The 16295-nt window shown below is 45.0% G+C and overlaps 1 protein-coding gene across 1 annotated transcript; it reads left to right on the top strand.

Moving 5' to 3' along the window:
- Nucleotides 1-10948: 10948 nt before the first annotated feature.
- On the top strand, nt 10949-12395 carry LOC138078225 (bifunctional phosphoribosylaminoimidazole carboxylase/phosphoribosylaminoimidazole succinocarboxamide synthetase). Its single transcript, XM_068970853.1, has one exon. It carries the CDS (start codon nt 10996-10998, stop codon nt 12271-12273), a length of 1278 nt encoding a protein of 425 aa, XP_068826954.1. The 5' UTR covers nt 10949-10995; the 3' UTR covers nt 12274-12395.
- Nucleotides 12396-16295: the final 3900 nt, after the last annotated feature.

Here is a 16295-nt window from a genome sequence, read left to right as displayed (position 1 = left end):
GAGAGAAACAGTTATGGGGGAGAGCATAAAACAGACTCTGGTTTTGGGGTAGATGCTCAGGAACAGAGGGTTTCCTGAGGCTTGATCACGCCTTTGCGTATGCCAAGCCTCCTTCCTCATGACCTTTGCCATGGGCGGAGTTCCTCACGCTGGCTCCCGGCAATCACTGTCACCCACTTCATCACCACCATCACCACCATCACCACTACCATCGTCATCACCACCATTACCACCATCATCACCAACATCATGACCACCAGTGTCATCAACTTCACCATCACCATCACCATCATCAACATCATCACCACCATCATCATCCTCATCAGCACCATCATCACCGTCTTCATCATCATCACCACCACCATCACCATCATCATCACCACCATCATGACCACCACCATCATCACCATCACTGTCACCAACTTCATCACCACCATCACCACCATCACCACTACCATCGTCATCACCACCATCATCATCCTCATCAGCACCATCATCACCATCTTCATCATCACCACCACCACCATCACCATCATCATCACCACCATCATGACCACCACCATCATCACCATCACTATCACCACCATCACCACCATCATCACCACCATCGTCACCATCACCACCATCACCACCATCATCACCACCACCATTACCACCATCATCACCATCATCATGATCACCACTGTCATCAACTTCAGCACCACCATCACCATCATCCTCATCAGCACCATCATCACCATCTTCATCATCATCACCACCACCATCACCATCATCACCACCATCATCACCATCATTGACATCAACATCACCACCATCACCATCACCATCACCATCACCATCACTGTCACCACCATCACCACCACCACCACCACCATCGTCATCACCACCACCATTGTCATCACCACCACCATCGTCATCACCATCATCACCACCATCGTCATCACCACCACCATCGTCATCACCACCATTACAATCATCATCACCATCACTGTTGTCAACATTACCACCACCACCATCACCACCATCACCACCATCATCATCACCATCATTACCGTCAACACCATCATCATCTCCATCATTGACATCATCACCACCATCATCATCACCATCATCATCACCATCAACACCACCATCATCATCACCATCACTGTCCTCAACACCATCATAACTATGACGATTTTGTTGTTGTTTACCATCATTTTCACCCATCAAATGAGGTTGTAATAGGTTCTCTGAAAGGGGTCCTCCTGTTCTGGAGCTGAGACTCTTTTGCTCTCAATCCCTCACACATTTCTGCTGTCAAGTCACTGCTGCATTGCAAACTTCTGTGAGGTCACTTGTCCCATTGGTGTAATTGACCTAAACAGCCTTAATGAACTCGGTGCCTCCCCATCCCGCCCTCAGGATGTAAAGGGCTGCTCCATCTCCACTCATCCCTGACACAATGGCCTTCTCTGGGCAAAGTGTCAGCCAGACGAGATTGGCGACATACGTCTCACTGGCAATTTCATTTAGGCACTCCAACTCCGCCCTCACGTCCATAAACCCAGGGTGATTGCTGGGCTGCTGCATGGCCACCCGCTCACATAGGAAGGGGAACATCTTACGTTTCCATAACAACAACCTGACCCATCTGTTCACAGGCTCTCTCCAGCACGCTGGGGATTTGGGACCCTCACTATCATGCCAGGACCCAGGCCTATCATCTCTCTCCTGGGCCACCCTCCACACTGCCATCCTCCAAGTAAGATTTATAAAAGGCAAATGTGATCAGACCACTCGGCATTTAAAGACTTCAGAGCTTTCCACTGCCCGAAATACAGAGCCCAAGCCACTCAGTCCGAAACCAACAACCCCAGGTTATGTCCCTTTATCCCAACGTCTTCAGCCCTGTCTTCTGCCAACTTCCTGCCCCACCTTCAGGATCCTTCTGCGTTCCATGCCAACTCTGTGTGTTCTCTTCCTTCTGATCAGGAGGCTCGTTTCCCAGCCCCTTTCCTCCCTGACCAGCACTCAGGCATCTCTTAGGGCCCAGCTTACACAATTCACCTCTTCTGGGAAGCTCTCCTGATTCCCCAGCAGACATGCCCTTCATTTGACCGCACGACACCAACCTCACTTGTTAGTATGTCTGTTTACAGATTGGTCTTCACCAAGTATGCTCTGAAAGACTTAAGGGTAAGAACCACAGCAGAGCTATCTCTGAATCCTGGAGCCTAACACAGAAGGATGCTCAAGAAGTGTTTAATAATAAATGACTGAATGGATGGATGGATGGATGATGGTTGGTGGATGGATGGATGGATGGTGGATGGATGGATGGGTGCCTGGGTGGATAGATGGATGGGTAGATGGTTGATGGATGTTCGGGTGGATGGTGGGTAAAAAGATGATGGATCAATGGATGGACGGTGGATGAATGGATTCATGTTACCAGCAAGGATAAGTGTGCCTTCTGCTGGGTTCTTGGGCAATCAAGACTGCCTCTGAGTGAGACAGAGTGGGGCTGGAGCTAGGTCACCAGGCTGCTTCAGGATCCACTTTAAGATTCATGGATGGCTGGGTGGATGCGTGAGTGAATATTTGTAAACTCAGTTTGAGAATGGTTTTTCCTTTAGTAAAGACCTTATGCCTTTTTATTTGTTTATGACCTGACTGAGTATGTTTGATCTGCTTTATGTTTGTTTTATGCTTTTTGACTTTTATGCTTATTTCTTGCATTCTTTCATTTCTGGAAAAAAAAATTATATGTGTTGACAGTGGTCATCTGGGGCTTTCATTCTTAACCAGTGATTCCGAAAGGATCAATCCTGCTCTCAATTCTTTCAGACTCTGTCTTTATGTTGTTAGAATTATTCTTTAGTCTGCACGTCTCTGAGGTCAAAGACAGAAATGAACCTTTATCTTTTGACTCCTCCTTTTTAAGACAAATGTATTGAACACACTCACTTTGGGGCCTGTCTGCCCGGGCCGGTGGAATCATCCAGAAAGATTCAGCACTGAGTGCCCGATCCGGGGAGGCAGCTGGGAGGAGAGGCTGCCGTGGTTCTGAAACCCAGCGCTTGGGAACCCCTTATCATCCAGTCTCTGTGAGTGCCTGCAGTCGAGACTCTTGGGTCAGCTCTGGCCCCCATGGGTCTGCAGACAGCAGAGCAGTCATTCTTGTACCTGGGGAGGCTGACGTCCCTGCACCCAAGTCTGGGCCTCTGAACTTTGCTATAGCAACCACGCATTTTGAATGAAAATGCACGTGAGTAATTGAAGGCCGTTTTGCCCATTGTTAAACCAACAGAAGCCCCATGTTGGCTGTCATGTGCGGGCAGGGTGCTCAGATCTGTGGAGGAGGACCATGCTCCGTGAAAAAAATATTCCAAGGCCAGAGTGGGAGCAGCCATGTCTGTGTGCCTACCCCTCCCATCAGGGGGCTGGCTCCTTCACACATAGCCTGCCATTTCACTCCGCCCCACAGCCCTGGGACTCGAGCCCCAGTGCCTAGCTGGGGGGCCCAAGAAGAGATAGGACCCTCTCCACGATGGAGCAATGAACCAGAAGCTGGGACTCCAGTCCCAAAGTGTGCGCCCCAGTCCCTGCGAGCTCAGACGCTCCAGGGCTCTTCCTACGGGGCCACTTGCCTTCTCTGCCCACAGATATGAGGCCCAGGACCCCTCACCCCCGCTCCGATCTGCCCAGCGGCCCCAGGGTCTTACCCTGAACTGAATGAGGCCCCCTCCCCAGGCACGCTCCTCCCTGCCTAGCTCAACCGCAGTGTTCCCCTGGCCTCGAACATTCACCCCTTCCTCCCCGGCCTCTGTGGATCCTACACATCCTTCCAGGTAGAGGTGTGGAGGTTCTGAGCACAGGCCTCTGGGAGAGACCACATGAGCTGAAGTCCCAGCTTGGCTCCTTTCCTGCTGGGGGACCAGGGGCAACTTCTGGAATGCCCGCAAGCCCCACTTCCCCAGTGGCCCGGTGGCTAGGACTCTGGCTCTCACTGCACGGGGCAGGGGTTTGGTAGTTTGTCAGGGAACTAAAAGCCCATGGGCCATGTGGCATGGCCAAAACAACATTTCTCTGGAAACTCATCAAGTTTACCATCTTAACCGGTTTTAACTGTAAAAGTCAATGGCAGTAAGCAGAGTCAGATCATCCTGAAACAGGCCTCCAGAACCTTCCAATCTTGCAAATCTGACACTTCTATAGAAATTAAATAACATCTCCCCCTCCCCTCCAGCCCCTAATAATAGTCATTCATTCTATCCTGCTTCTATGAATTGGACTACTTTTCAGCATTCATATTAGTGGCATCATAGAGTATGCGTCTGTCTGTGACTGGCTCACCTCACTTAGGATGAGGCCCTTGAGAGGCACCCATGTTGTCGTATGTGACAAAATTTCCTTCATTCTGGGGGTGAAAATGCTCCACCATACGTATGGACCACACTTTGTTTATCCATTCAGCCATCAATGGAAATTTAGGTTGCCTCCACCTCTTGGCTACCGTGAATAATGCTGCTCTGAATATGAGTGTGCAAATATCTCTTTGAGACCCTGCTTTCAATTATTTTGGGTTTATACCCAGAAGTGCTGCTGTCCATGGGGTTACAAAGAGTCGGACACAACTGAGCAACTGAACTGAATTGAACTGACCCAGAAGTGAAATTTCTAGCTCATATGACAGTTCTATTTTTCATTTTTTTTTAGACATTCCATACTGATCTTCATAGTTAGGTCACCATTCTACAGTCCCACCCACAGTACACAGGGCTCTAATTGCTCCACATATCTCCTCACCAGCACTTTTATCCTGCTATTGCCGTAGCTTTTTAAATAGGAGCCATCCTAAGGAGTGCGAGCTGGTATCTCACTGTGGCTTTGCTTTGCATTTCTCTGATGGTTAATGGTATTGGAAATCTTTTCATATGCCTGCTCACATTCGTATATCATCTTTGTAGAAATGTCTACGCAAGTCCTCTGTCTATTTGTTTTGTTTTGGTTTTTATTTTTTAAAGTGTGGTAACACACTTACAGGGACTTGTAAATACAGAACAAAGTCGCATATAGTTCCACTATATATTACAGTTTTAAGTAGTAATAATTTTAAGTAAAAATTTTAGTTGGAATGTCAATATCAAACTCTCAAAAATGCATAGTCCATTTTTAAAACTGGATGATTTTGGACTTCCCTGGTGGTCCATCGGCTAAGAATTCATCTTCCAGCTGGGGGGACAAGGGTTAAATCTCTGGTTGGGGAACTGAGCCCACGCACCACAACTAGAGAGCGCACACACTCCTGAGCCCATACAACAACTAGAGAGCACACGCTCCTGAGCCCACACCACAACTAGACTGCGCACACGCTCCTGAGCCCACACCACAACGAGAGAGACGCCCACACACAGCAATGAAGATCCTGCGTGGAGCAACTAAGACCCGACACAGTCCAAAACAAATATTCCTACAAAACGGGATGATCTGATTTCCGTTGTTGTTAAAGTGTGGGAGTTCTTATATATTCCATATGCTAAGCCCTTGTAAGACATATGATTTGCAAATATCGCCTCTCATTCCATACAGTACTTTTCTACTTTGTCGACTGCGTTCGTTGATGTACAATAGAGTATATGCTTGATGTAGTCCCATTTGTCTAGTTTTGCTTTTGTTCCTGGTCGCCTGTGCGTTTGATGTCATCTCCAATAAATCACTGCCAAGTTCAATGTTATAAATCTTTTCCCCTATGTCTTCTTCTACGAGTTTTGTAGTTTTAGGTGTTATGTCTAGGTCTTTTATCCTTTTTGAGTTAATTTTTGTACATGTTGTAAAATAAGGGTGTGACTGGTGACAGAAGCAAGGTCCGATGCTCTGAAGAGCAATACTGCATAGGAACCTGGAATGTTAGATCCATGAATCAAGGCAAATGGGAACTGGTCAAACAGGAGATGGCAAGAGTGAATGTAGACATTTTAGGAATCAGTGAACTAAAATGGACTGGAATGGGTGAATTTAACTCAGATGACCATTATATCTACTACTGTGGGAAAGACTCCCTTAGAAGAAATGGAGTAGCCCTCATAGTCAATGAAAGGGTCCAATATGCAGTACTTGGATGCAGTTTCAAAAATGACAGAATGATCTCTGTTCGTTTCCAAGGCAAACCATTCAATATCACAGTAATCCAGGTCTATACTCCAACCAGTAATGCTGAAGAAACTGAATTTGAACGGTTCTATGAAGACCTACAAGACCTTTTAGAACTAACACCCAAAAAAGCTGTCCTTTTCATCATAGGGGACTGGAATGCAAAAGTAGGAAGTCAAGAAACACCTGGAGTAACAGGCAAATTTGGCCTTGGAGTACAGAATGAAGCAGGGCAAAGGCTAATAGAGATCTGCCAAGAGAATGCACTGGTCATAGCAAACACCCTCTTCCAACAACAGAAGAGAAGACTCTACACATGGACATCACCAGATGGTCAACACCGAAATCAGATTGATTATATTCTTTGCAGCCAAAGATGGAGAAGCTCTATACAGTCAGCAAAAACAAGACCAGGAGCTGACTGTGGCTCAGATCATGAACTCCTTATTGCCAAATTCAGACTCAAATTGAAGAAAGTACAGAAAACCACTAGACCATTCAGGTATGGCCTAAATAAAATCCCTTACAATTATACAATGGAAGTGAGACATAGATTTAAGGGACTAGATCTGATAGATAGAGTGCCTGATGAACAATGAACTGAGGTCCGTGACATTGTACAGGAGACAGGGATCAAGACCATCGCCATGGAAAAGAAAAGCAAAAAAAGCAAAATGGCTGTCTGGGGAGGCCTTACAAACAGCTGTGAAAAGAAGAGAAGCAAAAAGCAAAGGAGAAAAGGAAAGATATAAGCATCTGAATGCAGAGTTCCAAAGAATAGCAAAGAGAGATAAAAAAGCCATCCTCAGTGATGAATGCAAAGGAATAGAGGAAAAGAACAGAATGGGAAAGATTAGAGATCTCTTCAAGAAAATTAGAGATACCAAGGGAACATTTCATAGCCTCGATAAAGGACAGAAATGGTCTGGACCTAACAGAAGCAGAAGATATAAATAAGAGGTGGCAAGAATACACAGAAGAACTGTACAAAAAAGATCTTCACGACCTAGATAATCACGATGGTGTGATCACTCATCTAGAGCCAGACATCTTGGAATGTGAAGTCAAGTGGGCCTTAGAAAGTATCACTATGAACAAAGCTAGTGGAGGTGATGGAATTCCAGTTCAGCTGTTTCAAGTCCTAAAAGATGATGCTGTGAAAGTGCTGCACTCAATATGCCAGCAAATGTGGAAAACTCAGCAGTGGCCACAGGACTGGAAAAGGTCAGTTTTCATTCCAATCCCAAAGAAAGACAATGCCAAAGAATGTTCGAACTACTGCACAAATGCACTCATCTCACACACTAGTAAAGTAATGCTCAAAATTCTCCAAGCCAGGCTTCAGCAATACATGAACCATGAACTTTCAGATGTTCAAGGTGGTTTTAGAAAAGACAGAGGAACCAGAGATCAAATTGCCAACATCTGCTGGATCATCAAAAAAGCAACAGAGTTCCAGAAAAACATCTCTTTCTGCTTTATTGACTATGCCAAAGCATTTGACTGTGTGGATCACAATAAACTGTGGAAAATTCTGAAAGAGATGGGAATACCAGACCACCTGACCTGCCTCTTGAGACATCTGTATGCAGGTCAGGAAGCAACAGATAGACATGGAACAATAGACTGGTTCCAAATAGGAAAAGGAGTACGTCAAGGCTGTATATTGTCACCCTGCTTATTTAACTTATATGCAGAGTACATCATGAGAAATGCTGGGCTGGAGAGGGCACAAGCTGGAATCAAGATTGCTGGGAGAAATATCAATAACCTCAGATATGCAGATGACACCACCCTTATGGCAGAAAGCGAAGAACTAAATAGCCTCTTGATGAAAGTGAAAGAGGAGAGTGAAAAAGTTGGCTTAAGGCTCAACATTCAGAAAACTAAGATCATGGCATCTGGTCCCATCACTTCATGGGAAATAGATGCGGAAACAGTGGCTAACTTTATTTTTAGGGGCTCCAAAATCATTGCAAATGGTGACTGCAGCCATGAAATTAAAAGACGCCCAATCCTGAGAAGGAAAGTTATTACCAACCTAGGCAGCATATTAAAAAGCAGAGACATTACTTTGCCAACAAAGGTCCATCTAGTCAAGGCTATGGTTTTTCCAGTAGTCATGTATGGATGTGAGAGTTGAACTATAACGAAAGCTGAGCACTGAAGAACTGATGCTTTTGAACTGTGGTGTTGGAAAAGACTTTTGAGAATCCCTTGGACTGCAAGGAGATCCAACCAGTCCTAAAGGAGATCAGTGAGTGTTCATTGGAAGGATTGATGTTGAAGCTGAAACTCCAATACTTTGGCCACCTGATGAGAAGAGCTGACTCATGTGAAAAGACCCTGATGCTGGGAAAGATTGAGGGCAGGAGGAGAAGGGGACGACAGAGGATGAAATTGTTGGATGGCATCGCCAACTCCATGGAGATGAGTTTGAATAGACTCCAGGAGTTGGTGATGGACAGGGAGGCCTGGCGTGCTGCGGTCCATGGGGTTGCGAAGAGCTGGATGCAACTGAACTGAACTGAACTGAACTGAACTGAACTGAACTGAACTGGACTGAACTGGAGGGTCTGTCTTCATTCTTTTGCATGTGGGCATTCTCAACATCGTCCGTTTAGGAGAATTTTTCTTGTCCCATTTGGGTGATCTTGCCACCTCTGTTGAAGATCCCTTCATTTCTGGGACCTCTTGTCTTTTGCATCGATCTGTCTGTCTGTCTGTCTTTGTGCCAGTACCATGCTGTTTCAATTACTGTAGCTTTGTAATATGTTTTGAAATCAGGAAGTGCAAGTCCTACCACTTTGTTCTTTTGTTCCCAACATTATTTTTTGCTATTTGAATTTAGATTCCATATGAATTGTAAGATGATTTTTTCTCACTTCCGCACACACAAAAAATATTCATTGGGATTTTTGTTGTGGTTGCGCTGCATCTGTAGATTGCTTTAGGCAGTGCTGACATCTGAACAATATATTCTCCTAATCCATGAATGCAGCCCTCTTCCCATTTACAGATGGGTCACTTTTAGTATATTTCAGCAGTGTTTTCCAGTTTTCAGTTTGCAAGTCTTTCACTTCCTTGGTTAGGCTAGCAAATAGGATTTTTTGATAATGTATAATGCAATGTGTCAACATTTGGAATACATGCATAACTCAAGTCATTTTCCAAATGACCAATGCATAATGTGACAAAATCATAAAGGGCTAAATGATCCAGTTAGAATGCAAAATAGACAAATAGGGTTTAATGTGACAGAAAAGGTCGTTCATAAGGCTTTAGGTTGCACAATGCCACTAACCTTTAAAACACCACTGCTTGCCAAAGAAGAATACCCACAATTATTTGAAAAAACTGTTACAATATCTCTCCCTCTTCCAATCACATATCTGTGGTTGGAAGCCAGGTTTTCTTCAAAATGGAAAACAAGCAATCTATCAGCACAGACTGAATGCAGAATCAGATGTGAGGATCTATCTGTCTTCCGAAGTTCAAAACCAAGAGATTCACAAAAATGTAAAATAATGCTGTTTTTACTTATTTTCTTTCTTTTAAAAACATGTTTCATTAAAATAATGTTATGTTAACATGTACTAAATTTATTATTGTGATTTTTAAGGGAAGTAATTCATATTTTCAAATTTTCTCAGTTTTTTATTTTATTACAGTATCAATAGATACTGCCCACATAAACAAAAGCTCTTTGGGGTCCTTAATGGTTTTTAAGAGTGTAAAGGAACTGCTGATATAAGGCAAATAGAGAATGTGAATAATCTATAAATGCACAGTTAAAAATCATTACTAAAACTGAATTATACACTTAAAATTGTTAATGGTTCACTTTATGTTATGTGAATTTTACTCCAATAAAAAAGAAATGTAACCACTTAAACAAAACATACCCATACTCAATGATCAAAAATAAAACAGACAGAAAACAAAAATGATAACATTGACTACATAATACAAAATATTTAAGGTTTGATCAGAAAAAAAATAATTTTAAAATCATGACAGGATTAAAAGAAAACTATCTTATCAGTCGGAGAAGGCAATGGCACCCCACTCCAGTACTCTTGCCTGGAAAATCCCACGGCAGAGGGGCCTGGTAGGCTGCAGTCCATGGGGTAGCTAAGAGTCGGACACGACTGAGCGACTTCACTTTCACTTTTCACTTTCATGCATTGGAGAAGGAAATGGCAACCCACTCCAGCGTTCTTGCCTGGAGAATCCCAGGGACGGCGGAGCCGGGTGGGCTGCCGTCTATAGGGTCACACAGAGTCGGACACGACTGAAGCGACTTTGCAGCAGCAGCAGCAGCATAGGAAACAAAACTACCCTAAGATTAGGTCAGAAAAGAGTCCGTAGCCACTTACACACAAGAAGCGCAGGCTTGCGGATACAGGCGGGGAAGGAGAGGCGGGGCAAGCTGGGGGAGAAGCATTGCAGCGCATAATTAGCGCATGTGAAGTAGACAGCCAGCGGGCACTTGCTGCCTGAGGCAGACAGCGCAAAGCCAGCGCTCTGTGACAGCCTGGAGGCGTGGGATGGGGCGGGAGGCCGGGGGGAGGTTCAGGAGGGAGGGGACGTGAGTATCCCCACGGCTGGTCCATGCGGATGTGTGGCAGAAGCCAGCACAAGGTTGTAAAGCAACTGTCCTCCAATTAAAAACAAATAATCTGTTAGAAATGAAGATACATGCACCCCAATGCACACAGCAACACTATTTACATCAGCCAAGACAAGGAAGCAGCCTAAATGTCTGACAGATGAGTGAATAAAGACGTGGTGTTTAGCTTTTTCTAGAGTCCTGCGTCTCTTCCCAACGCGGCCGAAACCCCCAGACCACTCCGGACAATGGCGGCAGTCGAAGTACTGAAGATTGGTAAGAAACTCTATGAGGGTAAAACAAAAGAAGTCTATGAATTGTTGGATAGTCCAGGAAGAGTCCTCCTGCAGTCCAAGGACCAGATTACAGCAGGAAACGCAGCCAGAAAGAATCACCTTGAAGGAAAAGCTGCAATCTCAAATAAAATTACCAGCTGTATTTTTCAGTTGTTACAGGAAGCAGGTATCAAAACTGCTTTCACCAGAAAATGTGGGGAGACAGCTTTCATTGCACCTAAGTGTGAAATGATTCCAATTGAATGGGTTTGTAGAAGAATAGCAACTGGTTCTTTTCTCAAAAGAAATCCTGGTGTTAAGGAAGGATATAAGTTCTACCCACCTAAAGTGGAGATGTTTTTTAAGGATGATGCCAATAATGATCCGCAATGGTCTGAGGAACAGCTAATTGCTGCAAATTTTTGCTTTGCTGGACTTGTTATAGGACAAACTGAAGTGGATATCATGAGTCATGCTACACAGGCTATTTTTGAAATACTGGAGAAATCCTGGTTGCCCCAGAACTGTACACTAGTTGATATGAAGATTGAATTTGGTGTTGATGTAACCACCAGAGAAATCGTTCTTGCTGATGTTATTGATAATGATTCCTGGAGACTCTGGCCATCAGGAGATCGAAGCCAGCAAAAAGACAAACAGTCATATCGTGATCTCAAGGAAGTAACTCCTGAAGGGCTACAGATGGTAAAGAAAAATTTTGAGTGGGTTGCAGAAAGAATAGAGTTGCTTCTGAAACCAGAAAGTCAGTGCAGGGTTATAGTATTGATGGGCTCAACCTCTGATCTTAGTCACTGTGAAAAAATTAAGAAGGCTTGTGGAACTTTTGGCATTCCATGTGAACTTAGGGTCACCTCTGCCCATAAAGGACCAGATGAAACTCTGAGGATTAAAGCTGAGTATGAAGGGGATGGCATTCCTACTGTATTTGTGGCAGTGGCAGGCAGAAGCAATGGTTTAGGGCCGGTGTTGTCTGGTAACACTGCATATCCAGTTATCAGCTGTCCTCCTCTCACTCCAGACTGGGGAGCTCAGGATGTGTGGTCTTCTCTTCGATTACCCAGTGGTCTTGGCTGTTCGACCATCCTTTCTCCAGAAGGATCAGCTCAGTTTGCTGCTCAGATATTTGGATTAAATAACCATTTGATCTGGGCCCGACTGCGAGCAAGTGTATTAAATACATGGATTTCCTTGAAGCAGGCTGACAAGAAAATCAGAGAGGCCAATTTATAAGAAAGAATATCACTGCATTTTTTTAGGAGGAAAACTATTATTTTCTAGTTTAGCTGCCCCCCCCCAAATCAAGATGAAAAGATTTTAAATCATTGAGAGAAAAATGAAATTTGTAAGTGAATAAATGCTTTTCTCAATTCATGAAAAAAAAAAAAAAAAAAAAAAAAAAAAGACGTGGTGTTTATATGTAACAGAATACTCGCCATAAAACATGAAGCAGTGCCATTTGCAGCTACGTGGATGGACCTAGCGATTACCATCCTAAGTGAGGTAAGCCACACAGAGAAAAGTAGGCATGATGTAATGTCACTCACATGTGGAATCTACACCATGGCACAGATGCACTATTCTACAAAACAGAAACAGACTCAGCCACAGAGAGCAGACCTGTGGTTTCCAAGGAGGGTGGGGGTGAGGGAGGGAGGCATGTTGCCAAAAGTTTGGCTCCCTGTCCACCGACGCGGCCAAAGAGAAACATGGAGACAGAGTCTGGAGGAAATAGAAAGGAATAGCTTTATTATTTTTGCCAGGCAAAAAGGATATACAGCAGGCTAGAGCCTCAGGAAATAGGCCCCCTTCTCTCGGGGATAGGGAGAGGTTGTATATCCTCCTGAAGGACTTGCTTTTTTTTTTTTTTTTTCCCTTCTGCAAAGTGTCAAACAGCCACAGCTGGCATCAGGCAACTCAGCGACTGGGTCTGGTGTGGCTGAAGTCAGCGGCCCCTGACCTTCTTTCTGAAATGCAGGATGCCACAGGAGAGTGTGGAAGGAGAATGCCAGTGCAGAGTGTGACCCATGTGGAGTCAGAGAGCATCAGCTTCGCGAAGGACCAGCCCAGCTCCAAGCGTTTGTCAGTGCACGCGCTGTGATCAGTCACTGCAGTCGTGTCCAACTCTCTGTGACCCTGTGGACCATAACCCACCAGGCTCCTCTGTCCATGGGATTCTCCAGGCGTGAATACTGGAGTGGGTTGCCATGTCCTTCTCCCGGGAGTCTTCCTGACCCAGGGGTCAAACCAGGTGCCCCGCATTGCAGCAGATTCTTTACCATCTGAGCCACCAGGGAAACCCATATGAATATATACTTGTATGTATTACGTACATGTATACACATGTATATACATAATACATGTAAGTGTGTATAAGTGTGTATACATGCTTACATATATACATATTACAAACGTATATGTAGTGAAAGTCGCTCAGTCATGTCTAATTGTTTGCAACCCCGTGGACCATACAGTCCATGGAATTCTCCAGGCAGGCATACTAGAGTGAGTAGCCATTCCCTTCTCTAGGGGATCTTCCCAACCCAGGGATCAAACCTAGGTCTCCTGCATTGCAGGCAGATTCTTTACCACTGAGCCACCAGGGAAACCTCACCCAGGACCAGTAAGCCAAATAAGTTACCAACACGTAATTGGAAATTGGAGAGAAAACAAGACAAATCCAAGAAAAACCAAGGATAAAAAAAACAAAGATTACTGAATTTAAAAAGCAGGGGAAAGGTCCAATAAATTACTATGATGACTTCTATTGTTTTGTGTGATAAAAGTAAGAAAACAAACAAAATGCATAAATTACAAGATACTAAACAGTTGTCCCTTGGTATCCATAGGGGATGGGTTCTAGGGAGCGCCCTGACCAGACACCAAAATCCACAGACACTCGAGTCCCTTGTACAGAATGGTGTGGGATTTGCATGTAACCTATGTACATCTTTTGTTGACTTCATTTTTTTATGTTTTAAATCATCTCTAGATTACTAGTAACACCTAATTCATTAAATGCTATGCATATAGTTGGTGACTACGGAAATCCAAGTTATGCTTTTTGGAACTTGCAGGAATTTTTTTCCCAAATATTTCTAATCTGAAGCTGGTTGAAACTATGGCTGCTGAACTTGTGGCTACAGAGGCCAATTGTGCAAATATTTATGTTAAAGAATTCTGAGCTCCCCACGAAATGGGAAATTTTCCCAGGGAAATATAAATTATAAAAATTCCAGACTATCACAATGAAGAATAACAATGCAAGGAAATGTTAAAATTTAATATAGGAACCTCCAAATCATTCCAGATGGTGACTGCAGCCATGAAATTAAAAGATGCTTACTCCTTGGAAGAAAAGTTATGACCAACCTAGATAGTATATTCAAAAGCAGAGACATTACTTTGCCAACTAAGGTCCGTCTAGTCAAGGCTACAGTTTTTCCAGGGGTCATGTATGGATGTGAGAGTTGGACTGTGAAGAAGGCTGAGCACCGAAGAATTGATGCTTTTGAACTGTGGTGTTGGAGAAGACTCTTGAGAGTCCCTTGGACCTCAAGGAGATCCAACCAGTCCATTCTGAAGGAGATCAACCCTGGGATTTCTTTGGAAGGAATGATGTTGAAGCTGAAACTCCAGTACTTTGGCCACGTCATGAGAAGAGTTGACTCATTGGAAAAGACTCTGATGCTGGGAGGGATTGGGGGCAGGAGGAGAAGGGGACGACCAAGGATGAGATGGCTGGATGGCATCACAGACTCGATGGATGTGAGTCTGAGTAAACTCCGGGAGTTGGTGATGGACAGGGAGGCCTGGCATGCTGCGATTCATGGGGTCGCAAAGAGTCGGACACGACTGAGCGACTGAACTGAACCGAAATCATTCCAGGTTCAGATGGTTTCAAATAACAGATTTCCCTCCGGCATCAGATAAATAGCTTCTGACCATTAAAAACAAAGTGCCCTGGCTGGCCTTGGAACAACATGTAACCGCAAGCAGCAGGTCGGCGAGGGAACCACAGAACCACCTCAGCTATTACTGGACATGCCACGCCCCTCTCCTCCTCGGGGGTTTGCTCCATGGCCGGCGCAGGGCTTTGTCCCTGGGACACCGGTGCTCTGGGGCTGACTCCAACCCTGCTGAGGGCTGGCATGGGCTGCCTGAGGAGGGGACACCTGAGTGGGGAGGACGGGCTTGAGAGGCTCCAACACGCCATCCAGGTAGAAGGAGGCGCGCCTGCACAGCGGCCTGCCAGGAGGGCGCTGGACACGGGAGCGGGGTGCTGGAAGACAGGGCTTCGGGGCCGGCCAAGAGGTCCTGCTCCTGACGGTGCCCGAGGCGATGTCTTAACCACAAGGAGGGCTGAGGATGCCCATGGCGTTGGGATCTTCTTTGGAATTCTTCCCCACAGTGCAAAGGAAGAAATCTCAGTCCACTGAACAAAACCACTATTAATAGCAACAAATGGCCCAATGAGTGGGTGCTCAGCTAGAATCATCACCAGTCATGATACTTTCAGAACAGGAGCCCCATCAGATCAGACACTAGTCACGTGGATGGTCCCAAAGGGAAGCATTTCTGCCCCCCACCAACCCTCGCACCCATAGACAACCTGGAAGGCAGCTGTTCAAAGCCTATAGTGTGTCTTCAAAAACAAGGACTCTCCAGAGGACCAGTGCCTCACAGGGATGTGCAGACGCATTCCCACCAACAGCAGGTGCAAACCAAGGCAACTACGTTCACCCTGTTATTCTGCCATTTTCTGAAGTTGTAGCAGATACTTTGATAAAACAGGAAGTTCCCTGGTGGCTCAGATGGTAAAGAATCTGCCTGCAATGCAGGAGACCCAGGTTTGATCCCTGGGTCAGGAAGATCCCCTGGAGAAGGGAATGGCTACCCACTGCAGTATTCTTGCCTGGAGAATTCCATAGACAGAGGAGCCTGGGGAGGTCCTCTGGCTATGGGGTCCCCAAGAGTCAGACACGACTGAGCAACTAAAACTTTTCTCTTTTCACTCGATAAAACAGAACTAATAGCTATAATGAAAGGAAAGGTGGTAGAAACACTCTCAACTTTACACAGAGAAACACCCGGACAACCCAGGTGATTTTCAAAGAACAGCATTAAAAAACCTGCAATTAATGACAGTTTAGCAAACCAGTCAGATTCTAAATGAATATTTTAAAGCCTCTAGTTTTCCTATAGAGTAGCAACGACCAGTTAGTGCCCATAAAAGGAAAAAAGACTCCACTCAA

The sequence above is a fragment of the Capricornis sumatraensis genome, chromosome 4 (assembly GCF_032405125.1).
Source record: "Capricornis sumatraensis isolate serow.1 chromosome 4, serow.2, whole genome shotgun sequence".
Lineage (NCBI taxonomy): Eukaryota > Metazoa > Chordata > Mammalia > Artiodactyla > Bovidae > Capricornis > Capricornis sumatraensis.
The sequence above is the reverse complement of the archived record's forward strand: the minus strand, read 5'-3'. Positions and strand labels throughout refer to the sequence as shown.

Excerpts from the sequence above, each read along its gene's own strand:
- LOC138078225 (XM_068970853.1), top strand. The coding sequence starts at position 10,996 with ATGGCGGCAGTCGAAGTACTGAAGATTGGTAAGAAACTCTATGAGGGT.